At 43.3% G+C, this 16,463-nt stretch overlaps 1 protein-coding gene across 5 annotated transcripts in view; it reads left to right on the top strand.

Moving 5' to 3' along the window:
* The window catches only part of RALYL (RALY RNA binding protein like), a 937,349-nt gene that overhangs the window by 788,433 nt on the left and 132,453 nt on the right, over nucleotides 1-16,463 (top strand). For 3 of the 5 annotated variants that reach the window (XM_073550582.1, XM_073550583.1, XM_073550585.1), the window contains one exon: nucleotides 9,873-9,920. The exons of the other annotated variants lie outside the window; for them this stretch is intronic. In XM_073550582.1, the coding sequence (XP_073406683.1) occupies nucleotides 9,873-9,920 (48 nt within the window). The remainder of the gene's footprint in view (nucleotides 1-9,872; nucleotides 9,921-16,463) is intronic. 5 annotated transcript variants of the gene reach the window in all.

Genomic DNA, 16,463 nt, shown 5'->3' with positions numbered 1-16,463 from the left:
AAAAGCCCGATATAAATCTGGTATCTCTGTAATTGCACTGACCTGTAGAATAAAGTTGCCGTAACACTTATATCGCACAAGGAATGGCATAAAAAATAAATAAAACCAATTATTCACATGCTGTTGATTTTTTCATTTTGCCTCCCAAAGACCGCAGTAAGGCTCAGCGCACATTTATCCTGCGTTCTATGGGGTTTCCGTGTAAATCACTGAAATATGTGATTCAGTCAGGAACTCCTGCAGAAGATTCCCTATAATGAGGCAAATGGAGGCACTGTGGACGCCATAGGACCTGTGATCCAGCAGTGTCCATCTTTTTAGGATTGCATAAAAGTGCCACAGTTTTGTGCACTTCTAAAAAGAAGGACAACGCTGAACCGAGGTCAAACGGAGTCCACAGTAACTCTGCTGCCTCTTTATAGTGAATGAATCCATCTGGGGTTTCATCTGTCACGTCTCTCAGAAATTTAGATGGAAACCCTGATGTAAGTGCTCAGCATAGAGCGCCAGATAAATGTGATCATAAATGCTATGTAAAGTGTTCCCAATAAAAGCTTCAACTCAATCCACAAAAAAGCAAGCCCTCACTCAGGTCTGTCATCTGTTAATGGAAATATAGTGGGCTTCCACATTTCTGGTAGCAAAAGGCTCTGGAAAAGCAAAATGGCTCCTCACGCCCCCTAATGTAATTCAGCAAATTCTCCCAAATCCAAATGCCCCTCCCCCTTCTGAGCTCCAGTGTGTCTAAGCCACATATCGAGCCCACATGTTTAGCATTTTTGTAGTGACGAGAGTCCTCCTAATTTACAGGTGAGAGTCTCCAGAAGCATGAGCTGGGTATAACTTACTGGTCACTACAAGGGCAGTTTGCAATTTTCACTCGGCAACATCCACTGCTGCCTGTTTCTGGAAAACACCCATGGAATCAAAATCATCACTACATCTGTAGATAAATGCCCAAAGGGGTATAATTTCCAAAATGGGGTCACTTGAGGAGGGATTCTGCTTTTCTTGCACTTAGGGACTCTTTATATGGAATCCACAAACTATTCTAGTAAAATTTACACTCCTGGAGGCAAATAACGCTACTTCCCTCCTGAGTCTCTTCGTATGGCTAAGCAGTACTGTACAACCACATATGGGGTATTTCTACATTAAGCAGATATTGTGGGAGAAATTTTGGTGCCGTTTTTACCCATTTCCCAGTGTGAAAATGTAAAACTTTGGGCTAACACACAATCTTGGATGAGAGGTTTAGATTGTAAAATGGGGTCACCTTTGGGAAATTCTGCTGTGTTGGCACCTCAGGGGCTCTGCTAATATAACAGAGCACCCTCAAACAATTGTAGCAAAATCTGCACTGTAATAGTGTTTCTTCCATTCTGAGCTTTGCACTGTGCCTCAAAAGTAGTTTTCGACCAAATATGGGGTATCGTTGAACTTAGGAGAAATTACATAACAAGTTTTGGGGTCCATTTTCTCCTTTTCCCCTTGTGAAAATACAAAATTTGTAGCTATAAAAGAATTTTGCAAGAAAAATTTGTTTTTTTTTATTTTCATGGCTTAACATTATAAACTTTTGTGAAGCACCTGGGGGTTCAAGGTGCTCAATACACATCTAAATAAGGTCCCAAAGGGGTCTAGTTTCCAAAAAGGTGTCACTTGTGGAGGGTTTCCACTGTTTAAGCACATCAGAGGCTCTCCAAACGCGACATGGTGTCCGCTAATTATTCCAGCAAATTTTACATTCAAAAAATCAAATGGCGCTCCTTCCCTTCCAAGCCCTGCTGTTATGAATGAGTCACCGTAGGAGGCAAAAACAGAAATACAAGCAAGTCCAGAAAACCAGAGAAGTTGGCAACTATCAGAGTGCAGACCCCTGAACCTATCAACACAACTAGCAGTAACCGTGGGGGGTTCCTACGATGCCCTAGACCCCTCGATCACAGCCGGAGAATTAAATAGGCCTAAAGAAAGAAAGGGGAAATCTAAACTGCCCCAGAGCAGACCCCAAAGCAATAGGCAGCCCCCAACATATAATGATGGTGAAGCAAGATGAAAACACTAACACAGACAGAAAGATAGACTGAGCAAAGACGGGGCCCAAAACTACCTAGATAGGAAAGGACAGGAAGGCTGCTGTCTGCAATCTGCCAAAACCCAATCAAAGACATAAGCCAACAAGCTGATATGAAAAAAGCCCTGAAGCAGCTAGGCTTCAAAAACTAAATCAGCACTCAGGTATTTTCAGAAGACAGAGCTAAAGGAATTCAGCACACCCCAGCAGGGAATGGCAGAAATCCAGAAAAACAAAGCAAAACAAAGTCAAAGCACCAATGCAAAAAGAAGAGCAGCAAACTTAGCTTTAGAGGAGCAGGAATTCAAACTGGTCTCCAAGGATCCCACAGAGAAATCACCCGCAGGGAAGAAGGGCGTCGGCAGCCTTATATCCAGTCAGTAATTCCACTCAGCCAGTCATCATCATCAGCCTCAGGTGTTTGATAATCAGGCTCACTACCTTTCTTTACCAGAAGAGGGAGTTCCTCGGGCCTCAGTAGTGAGGGGGAAAATGAACTCACAACAGTACCTCCCCCTTGAGGAGGGGTCACCGAACCCTCAACTACGCCACCAGGGCGATCAGGGTGAGCCCGATGAAAGGCACGCACCAATCTTTTGGCATGAATATCAGAGGCAGAGACCCAGGAATTATCCTCCAGACCATAACCCTTCCACTTAACCAAATACTGGAGTCTCCGTCTAGCCAGACGGGAATCCAGTACTTTCTCTACCTCATATTCTATGTTACCTTCAACCAATACAGGGTCTGGAGGTGCCACCCCCGGAACAACAGGTTCAACAAACCTCTTCAACAAAGATTTATGGAACACATTATGGATTTTAAATGTGACAGGAAGAGCCAAACGAAAAGAGACCGGATTAATAATCTCCACAATCTTGTAAGGTCCAATAAATCTAGGCTTAAACTTAGGAGAAGCCACCTTCATAGCAATATTTTTTGATGATAACCACACCATATCACCAACCTTAAACTGGGGACCAATGGTCCTATGTCGGTTGGAAAACCGCTGGGCCTTTTCCTGGGAGAGAGATAACTTATCCACCACTTGGTCCCAGATCTGGTGCATTCTCTCCACCACAGTGTCAACACCTGGGCAGGCAGAGGGCTCCACCTGCCCTGAAGAAAATCGAGGATGAAACCCAAAGTTACAAAAAAAAGGTGACATCAAAGTGGCAGAACTAGCTCTATTATTTAAAGCAAATTCGGCCAAGGGCAAAAATGAAACCCAATCATCCTGATCAGCAGAAATAAAACATCTCAAATATGACTCCAAGGTCTGGTTTGTTCTCTCTGTCTGCCCATTGGTCTGAGGGTGAAAAGCAGAGGAGAAGGACAACTGAATTCCCAGCCTGGAACAGAAAGTTCTCCAAAATCTAGACACAAACTGGACTCCTCTGTCAGATACAATGTTCTCAGGAATCCCGTGCAAACGAACCACCTGTTGTAAAAACAGGGGCACCGACTCAGAGGAAGACGGCAACTTAGGGAGTGGTACAAGATGAACCATCTTAGAGAACCTATCACAAATCACCCAAAAAACAGTCATCCTTTGAGAGACAGGCATATCAGAGATGAAATCCATTGAAATATGGGTCCATGGCCTCTTGGGGACAGGCAAAGGCATCAACAACCCACTAGAGCGAGAACACAATTTAGACCGGGAGCACGTCCCACAGGACTGCACAAAATTCCTGACATCACGAGACAAGGAGGGCCACCAAAAAAACCGACTCACCAGATCTCTAGTACCAAAAATACCTGGATGACCAGCCAAATCAGAGCAATGAACTTCAGACATTACTCTCTTCTTCCACTGGTCAGGAACATACAACTTTCCACTGGGACAACGCTCAGGTTTGTCCTCCTGGAACTCTTCCAGAGCACGTCTCAAATCGGGCGAGATGGCAGAAAGAACTACCCCTTCGCCTAAGATGGTAGCAGGCTTGGTCACCACTGGAGAATCAGCAAAGAAGCTCCTAGAGAGGGCGTCTGCCTTGACATTCTTCGTTCCAGGAAGAAAAGAAACCACAAAATCAAAATGTGTAAAAAACAAGGCCCACCTAGCCTGTCTAGGGTTCAGGTGCTTAGCTGACTCTAGGTAAATCAAATTCTTGTGGTCAGTGAGGACCACGACTTGATGCTTAGCTCCCTCCAACCAATGTCTCCACTCCTCAAATGCCCATTTCATGGCCAACAGTTCCCTATTCCCCACATCAGATTTACGTTCAGATGGAGAGAACTTTCGGGAAAAGAAAGCACAGGGATTCATTTTAGATGTTACAGGATCCTTTTGGGACAAAACAGCTCCTGTACCAATCTCAGAAGCATCCACCTCTACCTGGAATGGAAGTGAGACATCAGGTTGCCGCAAAACCGGGGCGGAGGTGAATCTTCGCTTCAGCTCCTGAAAGGAAGAAACAGCCTCCGGAGACCAATTTAACACATCAGCACCCTTCTTAGTCAAATCAGTCAATGGCTTGGCAATACTAGAAAATTTTGCTATAAATTTCCGATAAAAATTAGCAAAACCCAAAAACTTCTGGAGGGCCTTCAAAGAAGTGGGCTGAACCCAATCGTAAATGGCCTGTACCTTGGCCGGGTCCATTTCAATAGTTGACGGGGACAAAATAAATCCCAAAAAAGAAATCCTCTGTACTCCAAAAAGGCATTTAGATCCTTTGACATACAGGGAATTCTCCCTCAAGATCCGGAACACAGTCCGAATATGTTCCACATGAGAATCCCAATCCTTGGAGAAGATCAAAATATCATCCAGATAGATAATCAAAAATTTATTGACAAAATCTCGGAAAATATCATTCATGAAGCACTGGAAGACAGAAGGGGCATTAGTGAGCCCAAAAGGCATCACCAGGTACTCAAAATGTCCCTCCTGAGTATTAAACGCCGTCTTCCATTCATCCCCATGCTTAATGCGAATAAGATTATACGCCCCCTGAGGTCAAGCTGGGTAAACCAGCAAGCACCTTTAACTCTGGAGAATAGATCAGAAATCAGGGGTAACGGATACTGATATTTAACAGTAATTTTGTTGAGGGCACGATAATCAATACAAGGTCTTAATGATCCATCCTTTTTGGCTACAAAAAAAACCCGGCACCTAAGGGTGACGAGGATGGTCTAATATGACCCTTCTCCAATGCCTCCTTAATATAGGATCGCATAGCCTCGTGCTCGGGTACAGATAAATTGAAGAGCCGACCCTTGGGAAATTTACACCCCGGGCTCAGTTCAATTGCACAGTCATAACTCCTATGAGGAGGCAGAGGCGCAGACTCATTCTCACTAAATACATCATAAAAGTCTGCCAAATAATCATGAACATCATGCGACTGAGGAGAGGTGGAAAACACCGGAGCCTCACTAAAGGCACACCGACAACCCCAACTCACCACAGACACAGATTTCCAATCCAAAACTGGATTATGAATTTGTAACCAGGGAAACCCCAGAACAATAGTATCATGCAAATTATGCAACACCAAAAATCTGCAATTTTCTTGATGGTCTGGGGCGACCCGCATTACCACCTGGGTCCAAAACTGAGGTTTATTTTTAGCCAAAGGAGTAGCATCAATCCCCCTCAAAGGGATGGGCGTCTGCAGAGGTGTCATCGGAAATCCACAACGCTTAGCAAAATCCAAGTCCATTAGGTTTAGGGCTGCTCCCGAATCCACAAAAGCCTTGGCGGAAAATGTGGACAGGGAGCAGATCAGAGTAATAGCCAGAAGAAACTTAGGTTGAACACCCCCAACAGAAAACGTGTGTGCAAAGCGTTTCTCTCGTTTAGGACAGACAGAAATAATATGCGAGGCATCTCCACAGAAAAAACACAACTTATTACGCCTTCTGAACTCCTGACGCTGCTCTCTGGAAAAAACTCTATCACATTGCATAGGTTCAGACATTTGTTCAACAGGTGGCAACACCTCTCGTGCAGCTTTGCGTTCGCGCAAACGCCGATCAACCTGAATGGCTAATGACATAGAATCGTCAAGACCAGAGGGAACAGGAAATCCCACCATAGTATCTTTTACGGCTTCTGACAACCCCTTCCGAAAGAGAGCAGCCAAGGCATTATCATTCCAGGTAGTAAGTACTGCCCACTTTCGGAATTTTTGACAGTACAATTCTGCAGAATCACGACCCTGGTTCAATGCCAGCAGGGTCTTTTCAGCCTGATCAATGGCATTAGGTTCGTCAAACAACAACCCCAAGGCCTGAAAAAATGCGTTCACATTAGTCAAAATAGGATCATCTGGTTTCAAAGAAAACGCCCAATCCTGGGGATCGCCACGCAGCAAAGAGATGACAATTTTAACCTGCTGCGCGGAGCTCCCTGACGAGTTAGGCTTCAAGGCAAAAAATAATTTACAATTATTTTTGAAATTCAAAAATTTAGACCGATCCCCAAAAAATACATCAGGTGTAGGAATCTTTGGTTCAGCAGCATGTGAATGAGCAAGGTAGGCGGAAATTCCCCGCACTTCCGCAGCGAGCTGCTCCACACGATCAGACAATTGCTTTATCTCCATTGAGAGAAAAAAAAAAATTCCCCCTACGGCCTCAGAGATATAGAGGAAAAAATATACACACTTTTTTTTTTTTTTTTTTTTTTTTACAATTCTTTCCTGCTATTGAGTACCCTAGGATCTGCGGTATGGCGGGTGATTCTGTTATGAATGAGTCACCGTAGGAGGCAAAAACAGAAATACAAGCTAAGTCCAGAAAACCAGAGAAGTTGGCAACTATCAGATTGCAGACCCCTGAACCTATCAACACAACTAGCAGTAGCCGTGGGGGGTTCCTACGATGCCCTAGACCCCTTGATCACAGCCGGAGAATTAAATAGGCCTAAAGAAAGAAAGGGGAAATCTAAACTGCCCCAGAGCAGACCCCAAAGCAATAGGCAGCCCCCAACATATAATGAAGGTGAAGCAAGATGAAAACACTAAGGCCTCTTTCACACTTCAGTTTTTTTGCATCAGTTATAATCCGCCAAAAAGGCAGACAAGCGGATCTGCTCTCAACTGATGTGAACGGATGTCACAGGATCCATTTTTAGACAGATCCTGAAAATGAGGAAATAAAGGAATTGCTGGCCGGGGAGGAGAGAGAGAGAGAGAGAGAGAGAATTTTTTTTTTCTTGTTTTGTCCGGCACCCAGAAAGAAATTCGGGTTAAATCAGTCTCTGGAGGATCCGCCAGAGAAAAAAACATTGCAAGCTCCGTTTTGAATTCTTTGAGGATGGTGACGGACAGCAACTTTTGGTGGATCCTCAAAAAAACGGATGCAACAGACAGCAATCCGTCACAATCCGCCATTAATGCAAGTCAATGGGGAAAAAAAACGGATCCTCAAAAGAAAATTGAGGATCCGTTTTTTTCAAAACCTGGCGGATTGTGACTGATTGTAAAAAACGGAAGTGTGAAAGAGGCCTAACACAGACAGAAAGATAGACTGAGCAAAGACGGGGCCCAAAACTACCTAGATAGGAAAGGACAGGAAGGCTGCTGTCTGCAATCTGCCAAAACCCTATCAAAGACATAAGCCAACAAGCTGATATGAAAAAGGCCCTGAAGCAGGTAGGCTTCAAAAACTAAATCAGCACTCAGGTATTTTCAGAAGACAGAGCTAAAGGAATTCAGCACACTCCAGCAGGGAATGGCAGAAATCCAGAAAAACAAAGCAAAACAAAGTCAAAGCACCAATGCAAAAAGCAGAGCAGCAAACTTAGCTTTAGAGGAGCAGGAATTCAGACTGGTCTCCAAGGATCCCACAGAGAAATCACCCGCAGGGCAGAAGGGCGTCGGCAGCATTATATCCAGTCAGTAACTCCACTCAGCCAGTCATCATCATCAGCCTCAGGTGTTTGATAATCAGGCACACTACCTTTCTTTACCAGAAGAGGGAGTTCCTCGGGCCTCAGTAGTGAAGGGGAAAATGAACTCACAACACCCTGCCATGCACACAAACAGTTGTTTTCCTCCACATATTGGGTATCAGCATACTCAGGAGAAATTGGACAACACATTTTATGCAGCAATTTCTCCTGTTACCCTTATGAAAATGAAAAATTTGGAGCTAAAAGAGATTTATCTGGGAAAAATTTGATTTTTTTAATTTTCACAGCTCTACGTTATAAACGTCTATGAAGCACCTGTTGGTTCAATGTGCTCAATACACATCAAGATAAGTTCAGAAAGGGGTTTAGTTTCCAAAATGGGGTCACTTGTGGGGGTTTCTACTGTTTTGTCACATCAGGGACTATCCAAACATGACATGGAGTCTGCCAATTATGCCAGCAAATATTACATTCAAAAAGTGAAATGGTGCTCCTTCCCTTCCGATCCCTGCCGTGTGCCCAAACAGTGATTTTCCCTCATATATGGGGTATCAACATGCTCAGGAGAAATTTCGCAATAAACCTTATGGTCCAGTTTCTCCTGCTACCCCTGCGACAGTAAAAAAAAAAAACTAGGTCTAAAGGAAAATTTTTGTGAAAGAAAAGTAAATGTTTATTTTTTCCTTCCACATTCCAAAAATTCCTATGAAGCATCTGAAGGGTTTGTGAACATCTTGAATGTAGTTCTGGGTACCTTTTAGAATGATGTCACTTTTGGGTACTTCAAATGTGAGATGAAAAAATGGTTTTGCAAATTTTGTTGTAAAAATTAGAAATCGCTGGTCAACTTTTTACCCTTATAAGTTCCTACGTAAAAAATTATGTTTAAAAAATTGTGCTGATGTAAAGTAGACGTGTGGGAAATGTTATTCATTGACTACTTTGTGTGATATGACTCTATGATTTAAGGGCACAAAAATTAAAAGTTTGAAAATTGCAAAATTTTCTAAATTTTCGCCAAATTTCCGTTTTTTTTCCACGAATAGACGCAAGTTATATCAAAGAAATTTTACCACTTTCATGAAGTACAATATGACACGAGAAAACAATTTCGTAGTCACTGGGATCCATTTAAGCATTCCAGAATTATGACCTCATAAAGTGATAGTGGTCAAAATTGTAGAAATTGGCCTGTCAGGAAGGTGAAAACAGGCTTTGGGGTGAAGGGGTTAACAATCCCATCAAAATCCACCTTGTAGCTTACCTATCATATAGATTGTAAGCTCATCTGGGCAGGACTAACCTATACTTTGTCTTATTATATATGTTTGTATCGTACATTTTTGCTCTGCGTTTGTATAAGTGCACCCTCTTTTATAAAGGGATTATATTATTATTACTTTTGGCATTACTGTACATTGGGACTAAATAAATCATGAGTAAGAAAAATAATCACAATAATAAAAATGCCTGATGAGGTATAAAATGTAAACCGTTAATTTTTTCTGAGTTTTTCAGAACTCTGCATTTTGCATGTTAATATTCATGCCTGTGTGTGCAAATAACACTACAGGGTGAAATATTCTGCTTATGCATCTAAGAGTAGAACACAACCACTATATTCATCCACATCTCACAATGATACAATATGCAAATAATTTGTTCTCTATAAATTTGTTCTATGCTGCCTGAAAGGTATATCATTAGATGGTGTTCTTTAGTCATAATGGTAAAGTAGTTTGATGTGACAATGTAGATGGCTGAAAAATTACCATACTTAACTAATCTTATGTGCACTTCAGGAAAATAGGCTGTAAATGATGCCTTTCAGTGCGGAGCTAAATTGCAATATTCATTCAGCAGACATCAATGGATGTAATTATTTTAGGCACCAGATCATTATTGTTCTTTGTTTTCTTTTCACAGCACTTATGAGTTTGATTACGATTACTATCGGGAAGATTTCTACAATCGGTATGTGCAGCTTTTATTACTTTTAAGTACAAATATATCTGCACCATGTGAACACATAACGGAATAATATTTAGCTACTTTAGCCCCAAGAAATATCCTTCCTCATTAAAGGTAGGCAACTGACCACACTCTAAACCTGTGGTGGTCAAGTAGTAGATTGCAACCTAAAGGTAAATCTAATGGCACTCATTCACATATGAAGGCTTCAATGTTTTGGCCGATAGTGCCATCTTGTTTTCGTTAGGTGGACCGTTCTTTTCTTTGAGAAAGCCATCGACAGACATCTCCACTGGTTAATTATATCAGAGAGCAAAGTGATCGGCAGTCCAAAATTTGACATGTCCTATCAACTCCATTGACAAATAGCTGGCCGACACATCCATGCACATTAGAGTGTCAGCTGGACCCGTCAATATCTGCAGGTGCGACCAACAATAGTATGTGTTTTGGAGACTTAAGACTGTGGACTAGGAAAGGAAATCTCAATAGATAGACACCAAGCTGTTCTTTTGCTGGTTTTATGTTTCACCAGACTCGTTTTCAGTGCAATGCTTATTGACAATTCAAGTAGTGATTCTGGAGTCTAGACCAGAACTATTAGCTAGTTTGGGTCTCACATACTACCAGATGGCTAATGTAGCTTCTAGCCAAGGTCAGGCAGAGGGGTGATATACAATTACTTTAGGAAGACGTAACAGCTGTAGGTCAAGTATAGTGACAGCTATGACCATAAAGGAAGTACTTTGGTATACTGCATGGCCAAAAGTATTGAGAGACCTACACATTACACCTATAGGAGGTTTATGATATTTACGTCTGTATTTATAGGCATTAATATGGAGTTGGTCTCCCTTTAAAAGTAAAACGGTTTCCACTCTTCTGAGAAGGCTTCCTACAAGACGCTGTAGTGTTCCTGTGGGAATTTTTGCACATTTATCCAAAATGAGAGGTCAGACACTGGTGTTGTGCAATCGGGGCTGGCTTGCAATATCCATTTTAGTTCATGTCAAAATCTTTCAATGGGGTTAAGGTAAGAACTCTGTGTGGCCAGTCAAGTACTTCCAAAACAAAATCTCCCAGTCATACCTTTATGGACTTTGCTTTGTGCAATGGACAAAGTCATGCTGGCGCAGAAAACAATCCTCCCCAAACTGTTCCCACAAAGTTGGAAGCTATAAAGCTATAATTGTCCAAAATGTGTTGTTATGCTGAAGCATTTAGAGTTCCCTTCACTGCAACTAAAGACACCTCCATAGTATTATTCCTTCACCACCAATCTTTACAGTTGGCACAATGTGGTCCAGTAAGTAACATTCTCCTCCCAATCTCAAAAAAACAGGATCATCCAGGCTTCTCTAAAGTCCTTTGGGGATGTGCTTTACACCACATCACTCTATTGGGTATCCCGGGTCAGTTGTGTTTATGTTAACACCAGAGAAGATTTAGAATCTGCGATTTTGGTGTCAGCAGAGCATTGGTGACTTTTCTACGTCTCAACACTTAGTGATTTTGCTCTGTAACTTTACATAGTCTCCATTTTGTGGCTGAGTTGTTGTGCATCATAAATGTTTAACATTTTAACAATACCACTCACTGGTGATATTTTTAAACTTTAAATATTCCATAATAACAGGGTTTGTACCACAGGACTGGCATATAGCAAATGTGGTGCCAATATTCAAAAAGGAGACAAAAACTGAACTTGGAAATTATAGGCCAGTAAGCTTAACCTCAACTGTGGGTAAAATCCAGGAGGGTTTTCTAAGAGATACTATACTGGAGTATCTGGAGAAGAATAACCTCATGACTCAATATCAACATGGGCTTACAAGGGACCGTTCCTGTCAGACTAATCTGATAAGCTTTTATGAAGAGGTAAGTTCCGGACTGGACCAAGGGAATGGAGTGGACGTGGTGTACATGGACTTTTCAAAAGCTTTTGATACGGTGCCACACAAAAGGTTGATACATAAAATGAGAACAATGGGGATGGGGAAAATATGTTTAAGTGGGTTAAGAGCTGGCTCAGGGATAGGAAACAAAGGGTGGTTATTAATGGAGAAGACTCGGACTTGGTCACGGTTAGCAGAGGGGTACCACAGGTGTCAGTATTGGGCCCGCTTCTTTTTAACATATTTATTAATGACCTTGTAGGGGTCATAGAGAGTAGAATTTCAATATTTGCAGATGACACTAAACTCTGCAGGGTAATCAATACAGAGGAGGACAATTTTATATTACAGGAGGATTCATGTAAACTAGAAGCATGGGCTGATAAATGGCAAATGAGCTTTAATGGGGATAAATGTAAGGTCATGCACTTGGGTAGAATGAACAAGATGTATAATTATGTGCTTAATTGTAAAACACTGGGCAAAACTGTCACTGAAAAAGACCAGGGTGTATGGGTGGACGACAAACTCACATTTAGTGGCCAGTGTCAGGCAACTGCTGCAAAGGCAAATAAAATAATGGGATGCATTAAAAGAGGCATAGATGCTCAGGAGGAGAACATAATTTTACCTCTATATAAGTCACTAGTGCGACCACACTTAGAATACTGTGTACAGTTCTGGTCTCCAGTGTATAAGAAAGACATAGCTGAACTGGAGCGGGTGCAGAGAAGAGCGACCAAGGTTATTAGGGAACTGGGGGGTCTGCAATACCAAGACAGGTTATTACACTTGGGGTTATTTAGTTTGGAAAATCGAAGGCTTAGGGGTGATCTTATTACAATGTATAAATATATGCGGAGACAGTACAAAGACCTTTCTAATGATCTTTTTACTCTTAGACCTGTGACAGGGACAAGGGGGCATCCTCTACGTCTGTAGGAAAGAAGGTTTAAGCATACTCACAGACGTGGATTCTTTACTGTAAGAGCAGTGAGACTATGGAACTCTCTGCCATATGATGTTGTAATGAGTGATTCCCTACTAAAATTTAAGAAGGGACTGGATGACTTTCTTGAAAAGTATAATATTACAGGGTATATACACTAGTTTCCTTAATATTGCGTTGATCCAGGGAGCTAGTCTGATTGCCGTATGTGGAGTCGAGAAGGAATTTTTTTCCCCAATGTGAAGCTTACTGTTTGCCACATGGGTTTTTTTTGCCTTCCTCTGGATCAACATGTTAGGACAAGTTAGGATAGGATATGGGTTGAACTAGATGGACTTAAAGTCTTCCTTTAACCTTAATAACTATGTTACTATGTTAAAATGGGTTGTTCCCTTTGAATCAAGTTTTGATCCTGGATGCAGTTTATTACAAAACAACAAACAACAATTTACTCACCTTACCCAGATCCACCAGTGAGTCTCTACCACTAGCATTAGCTGCGGCGCTGACGTCATGTACACAGCGCAGCAGCCATTCCACTGAGCTCTGCCAGTGTACATGTGCCCTTCAGAGGCGCTGACTGAACTCACTGATTGGCTGCAGCCAATGCTGGACAATGAGAACAGCGGCAGAGACTCGCCAGTGGACCAAGGGAACATAAAGGTGAGAACAGCATGGTTTATTGTTTTGTAAAAAAACTGCACCCACCCTGTCACAGATGCTACAAGATAATACATGTTATTCACATCGTCTCATTGATTTTAATGCTATGGCTGATCGATCTAGGTATTACAGCCTTCAGGCTGATTTGACTCTGTGATTTATACAATGGTAATAATTAGTGTTGAGCTATACCTTCCGATATTGGGAAATATCAGATCGGATTGGATCGGACCGATACCCCAAAAATATCGGATATCGCCGAAACCAATGCAAGTCAATGGGACACAAATATCGGAATGAAAATAAACCCTTACTTTCCTTGTAGGTTAATTCTACATGAAGGAAAACAACTAAGAATAATGTAGAATGTATTGGGGGAGGTGGAGGAGACATTAAAGGCATAGAGGTTTAGCCCAATCAAATGGAATAGCAAGAATTAATTGTTTTTTAAGACGTTCGGAGTTACAAAGATATTGACTATGTTAAGCTTTTTTATATTTTGTCTGATATTTATGTTTCACTACTTCCATGCTCTTCACCTTCTTTTTTACTTCTCCCACACTTTCTCCTTCATCATCCTCTTCAGGGTCATCTTCTTGGTCTTCTTCGGGGTGGTCTTCAGGGTCGTCGTTTTCAGGGTCGTTGTCATCTTCGGGGAGGTCTTCAGGGTCGTCGTCTCCAGGGTCATCGTTTTCGGGGTCGTCGTCTTCTTCGGGGTGGTCTCCAGGGTCGTCGTTTTCGGGCTCGTCGTCCTCTTCGAGGTCGTCTTTAGGGTCGTCGTCAGGGAGATCCAGAGTGATTACCAAAAACCATTTCAAAAAGCTTGAACTTGGAAATATAGCAGAAGGTACAAGAAGGCTGAGGAACTGCTGAGAACCAGTTGACGGTACTGGAACCTGGATGGGTAGCCGAAGGTACAAGAGCCAATGGAACTACTGAGCACCAGCTGATGGTACTGGAACCCGGTTACTAAGCAGGAGGTACCTGTGCCAGAATGCACTACCAAGGACCAGCAGACGTTGGTGGAACTCGGATACCGAGAAGGAGGCATCTAAGCCAAAGGCTCTGCCTGGAACCAGCTGACGTTACTGAAACCCAGGGGGACATATTCAAGATTGACTTCCAAAGAACCAGGTAATGGTACTGGAACTCAGATAAGGAGCAGAAGGTACACATGAAAAAGAAAGTTGCAAGGCCGCGAGCCGGCCGGAGTTACTGAAACCCACAGTCCTACAGGGGGAGCTTGTCTTATTTTCACTATGGAACCAGCCTTCATTGCCAGATCCCGCAGCCCACATAGGAAGAACCTAAACTGCAGGCACCATAGAGTCGGCTAACCCGACCGCAACACGACAGGACAACGTATTGGAGGCAAAGTGACGTTGACACTACCCGGAAACAGCTGGCGTGATGGAACCAGGCTGGGCAGGAGGGAGTACCCGTGCCAAAGACACTTCTGAGCAGCAACTGGCGGTGTTGGAGCCCAGGGATTACAGGAGAAACAGAGTGGAGGCAGAGGCGTAACTGGAGCAAGTTTAAAATCAGTAGTAGTGTGAATGTGGACAGAGCATGCGAAATTGCCGTACACACAGCAGGGGATCAGCTGACGTTACTGAACCCCAATAACACAGGAGCAAGTGTTGACTGTGCAGACAGCACTTCTGAGCAGCAACTGGCGGTGTTGGAGCACAGGGTTTTACAGTGCAGGTGGTAGAAACATGAACACAACAGGAGACCTGGATACTGTTGCCAACCAATTTTTTAGTCTGGAAGAGAACTGGCAAATTCCTGTGAGATCCAGGCCTTGTTCATTTTCAGAAAAGTAAGCCGGTCAATGTTATCGGAGGATAGTTGCATGCGACGGTCTGTTAGTACACCACCTGTGGCACTAAAGATGCATTCTGATAATACACTAGCAGCAGGGCAAGCCAGCACCTCCAATGCATACTGGCTAAGCTCTGGCCATGTATCCAGCTTAGAGACCCAAAACTTGAAGGGGGAAGAGCCGTGTGGGAGAACACTGAGAGGGCAAGACATGTAGTCTGTCACCATTTGACGGAAACGTTGCCTCCTGCTGACTGGAGCCGTCTGTGATGGTGTAGACATTTGTGGCGGGGACACAAAACTTTGCCACATTTGGGCCATACTGGTCTTGCCTTGTGCTGAGGCGCTGCTTCTGCTCCCTCTTTGTGCAGAGCTTCCTCCACTGCCTCGACGCACTGAGCTGCTTTGTAAAGCACTAGCAGCACTGCTCTCGGGTGAAATGGAGAACATGATGGAATGCACCAGTGTGTCTTGGTACTCCCGCATTTTACATTCCCGGTTCAACGGTGTTATGAGGCTTTGTAAGCAGTGTTATTTCAAGCAGGCAGATAAGGGGGATAGTTATGCTGACTAGTGCATCATCTGCACTCGCCATCCGCGTGGAATCATCGAAGGCATGCAAAACGTGGCAGATGTCCTTCATAGAGGCCCACTCAGTGGTGGTGAAGTGTGAACGGCATGCAGTGCAACTTGTTTGCGCCTGATGCAGCTGGTACTCCATTACTGCTGCTCACTCAACCTATCCAACATATGTAACGTTGAATTCCACCTGGTGGGTAGGTCACATATGATGCGATGTTCCGGAAGGCGGAGTCGGCGCTGCAAAGCTGCAATGCGCGATCTTGCCATGCTGGAACACCGCAAGTGAGCGCACTCTATGCGGACCTTGTGCAGCAGTGCATCAAGATCCGGATAGTCCCTCAAAAAACTCTGCATGACCAAGTTGAGCACGTGTGCCAGACATGGGATTTGAGTGAGGTTGCCTAGGCCCAGAGCTGCCACCAGATTTCGGCCATTGTCACACACTACCATGCCTGGCTGGAGATTCTCTGGCACAAACCACATGTCGCTCTCCTGCTTGATGGCATTCCAGAGCTCCTGCGCTGTGTGGCTTCGATTCCCAAAGAAATTAATTTCATTACGGCCTGTTGACGTTTGGCCATGGCTGTGCTCATATCGGTCGTAACAGGTAAGCGTTCACGGGTCCATGTGGAG

The sequence above is a fragment of the Dendrobates tinctorius genome, unplaced genomic scaffold (assembly GCF_039654945.1).
Source record: "Dendrobates tinctorius isolate UK_male_01 unplaced genomic scaffold, ASM3965494v1 ptg000165l, whole genome shotgun sequence".
NCBI lineage: Eukaryota > Metazoa > Chordata > Amphibia > Anura > Dendrobatidae > Dendrobates > Dendrobates tinctorius.
This window is presented reverse-complemented; position numbering and strand designations above follow the sequence as displayed.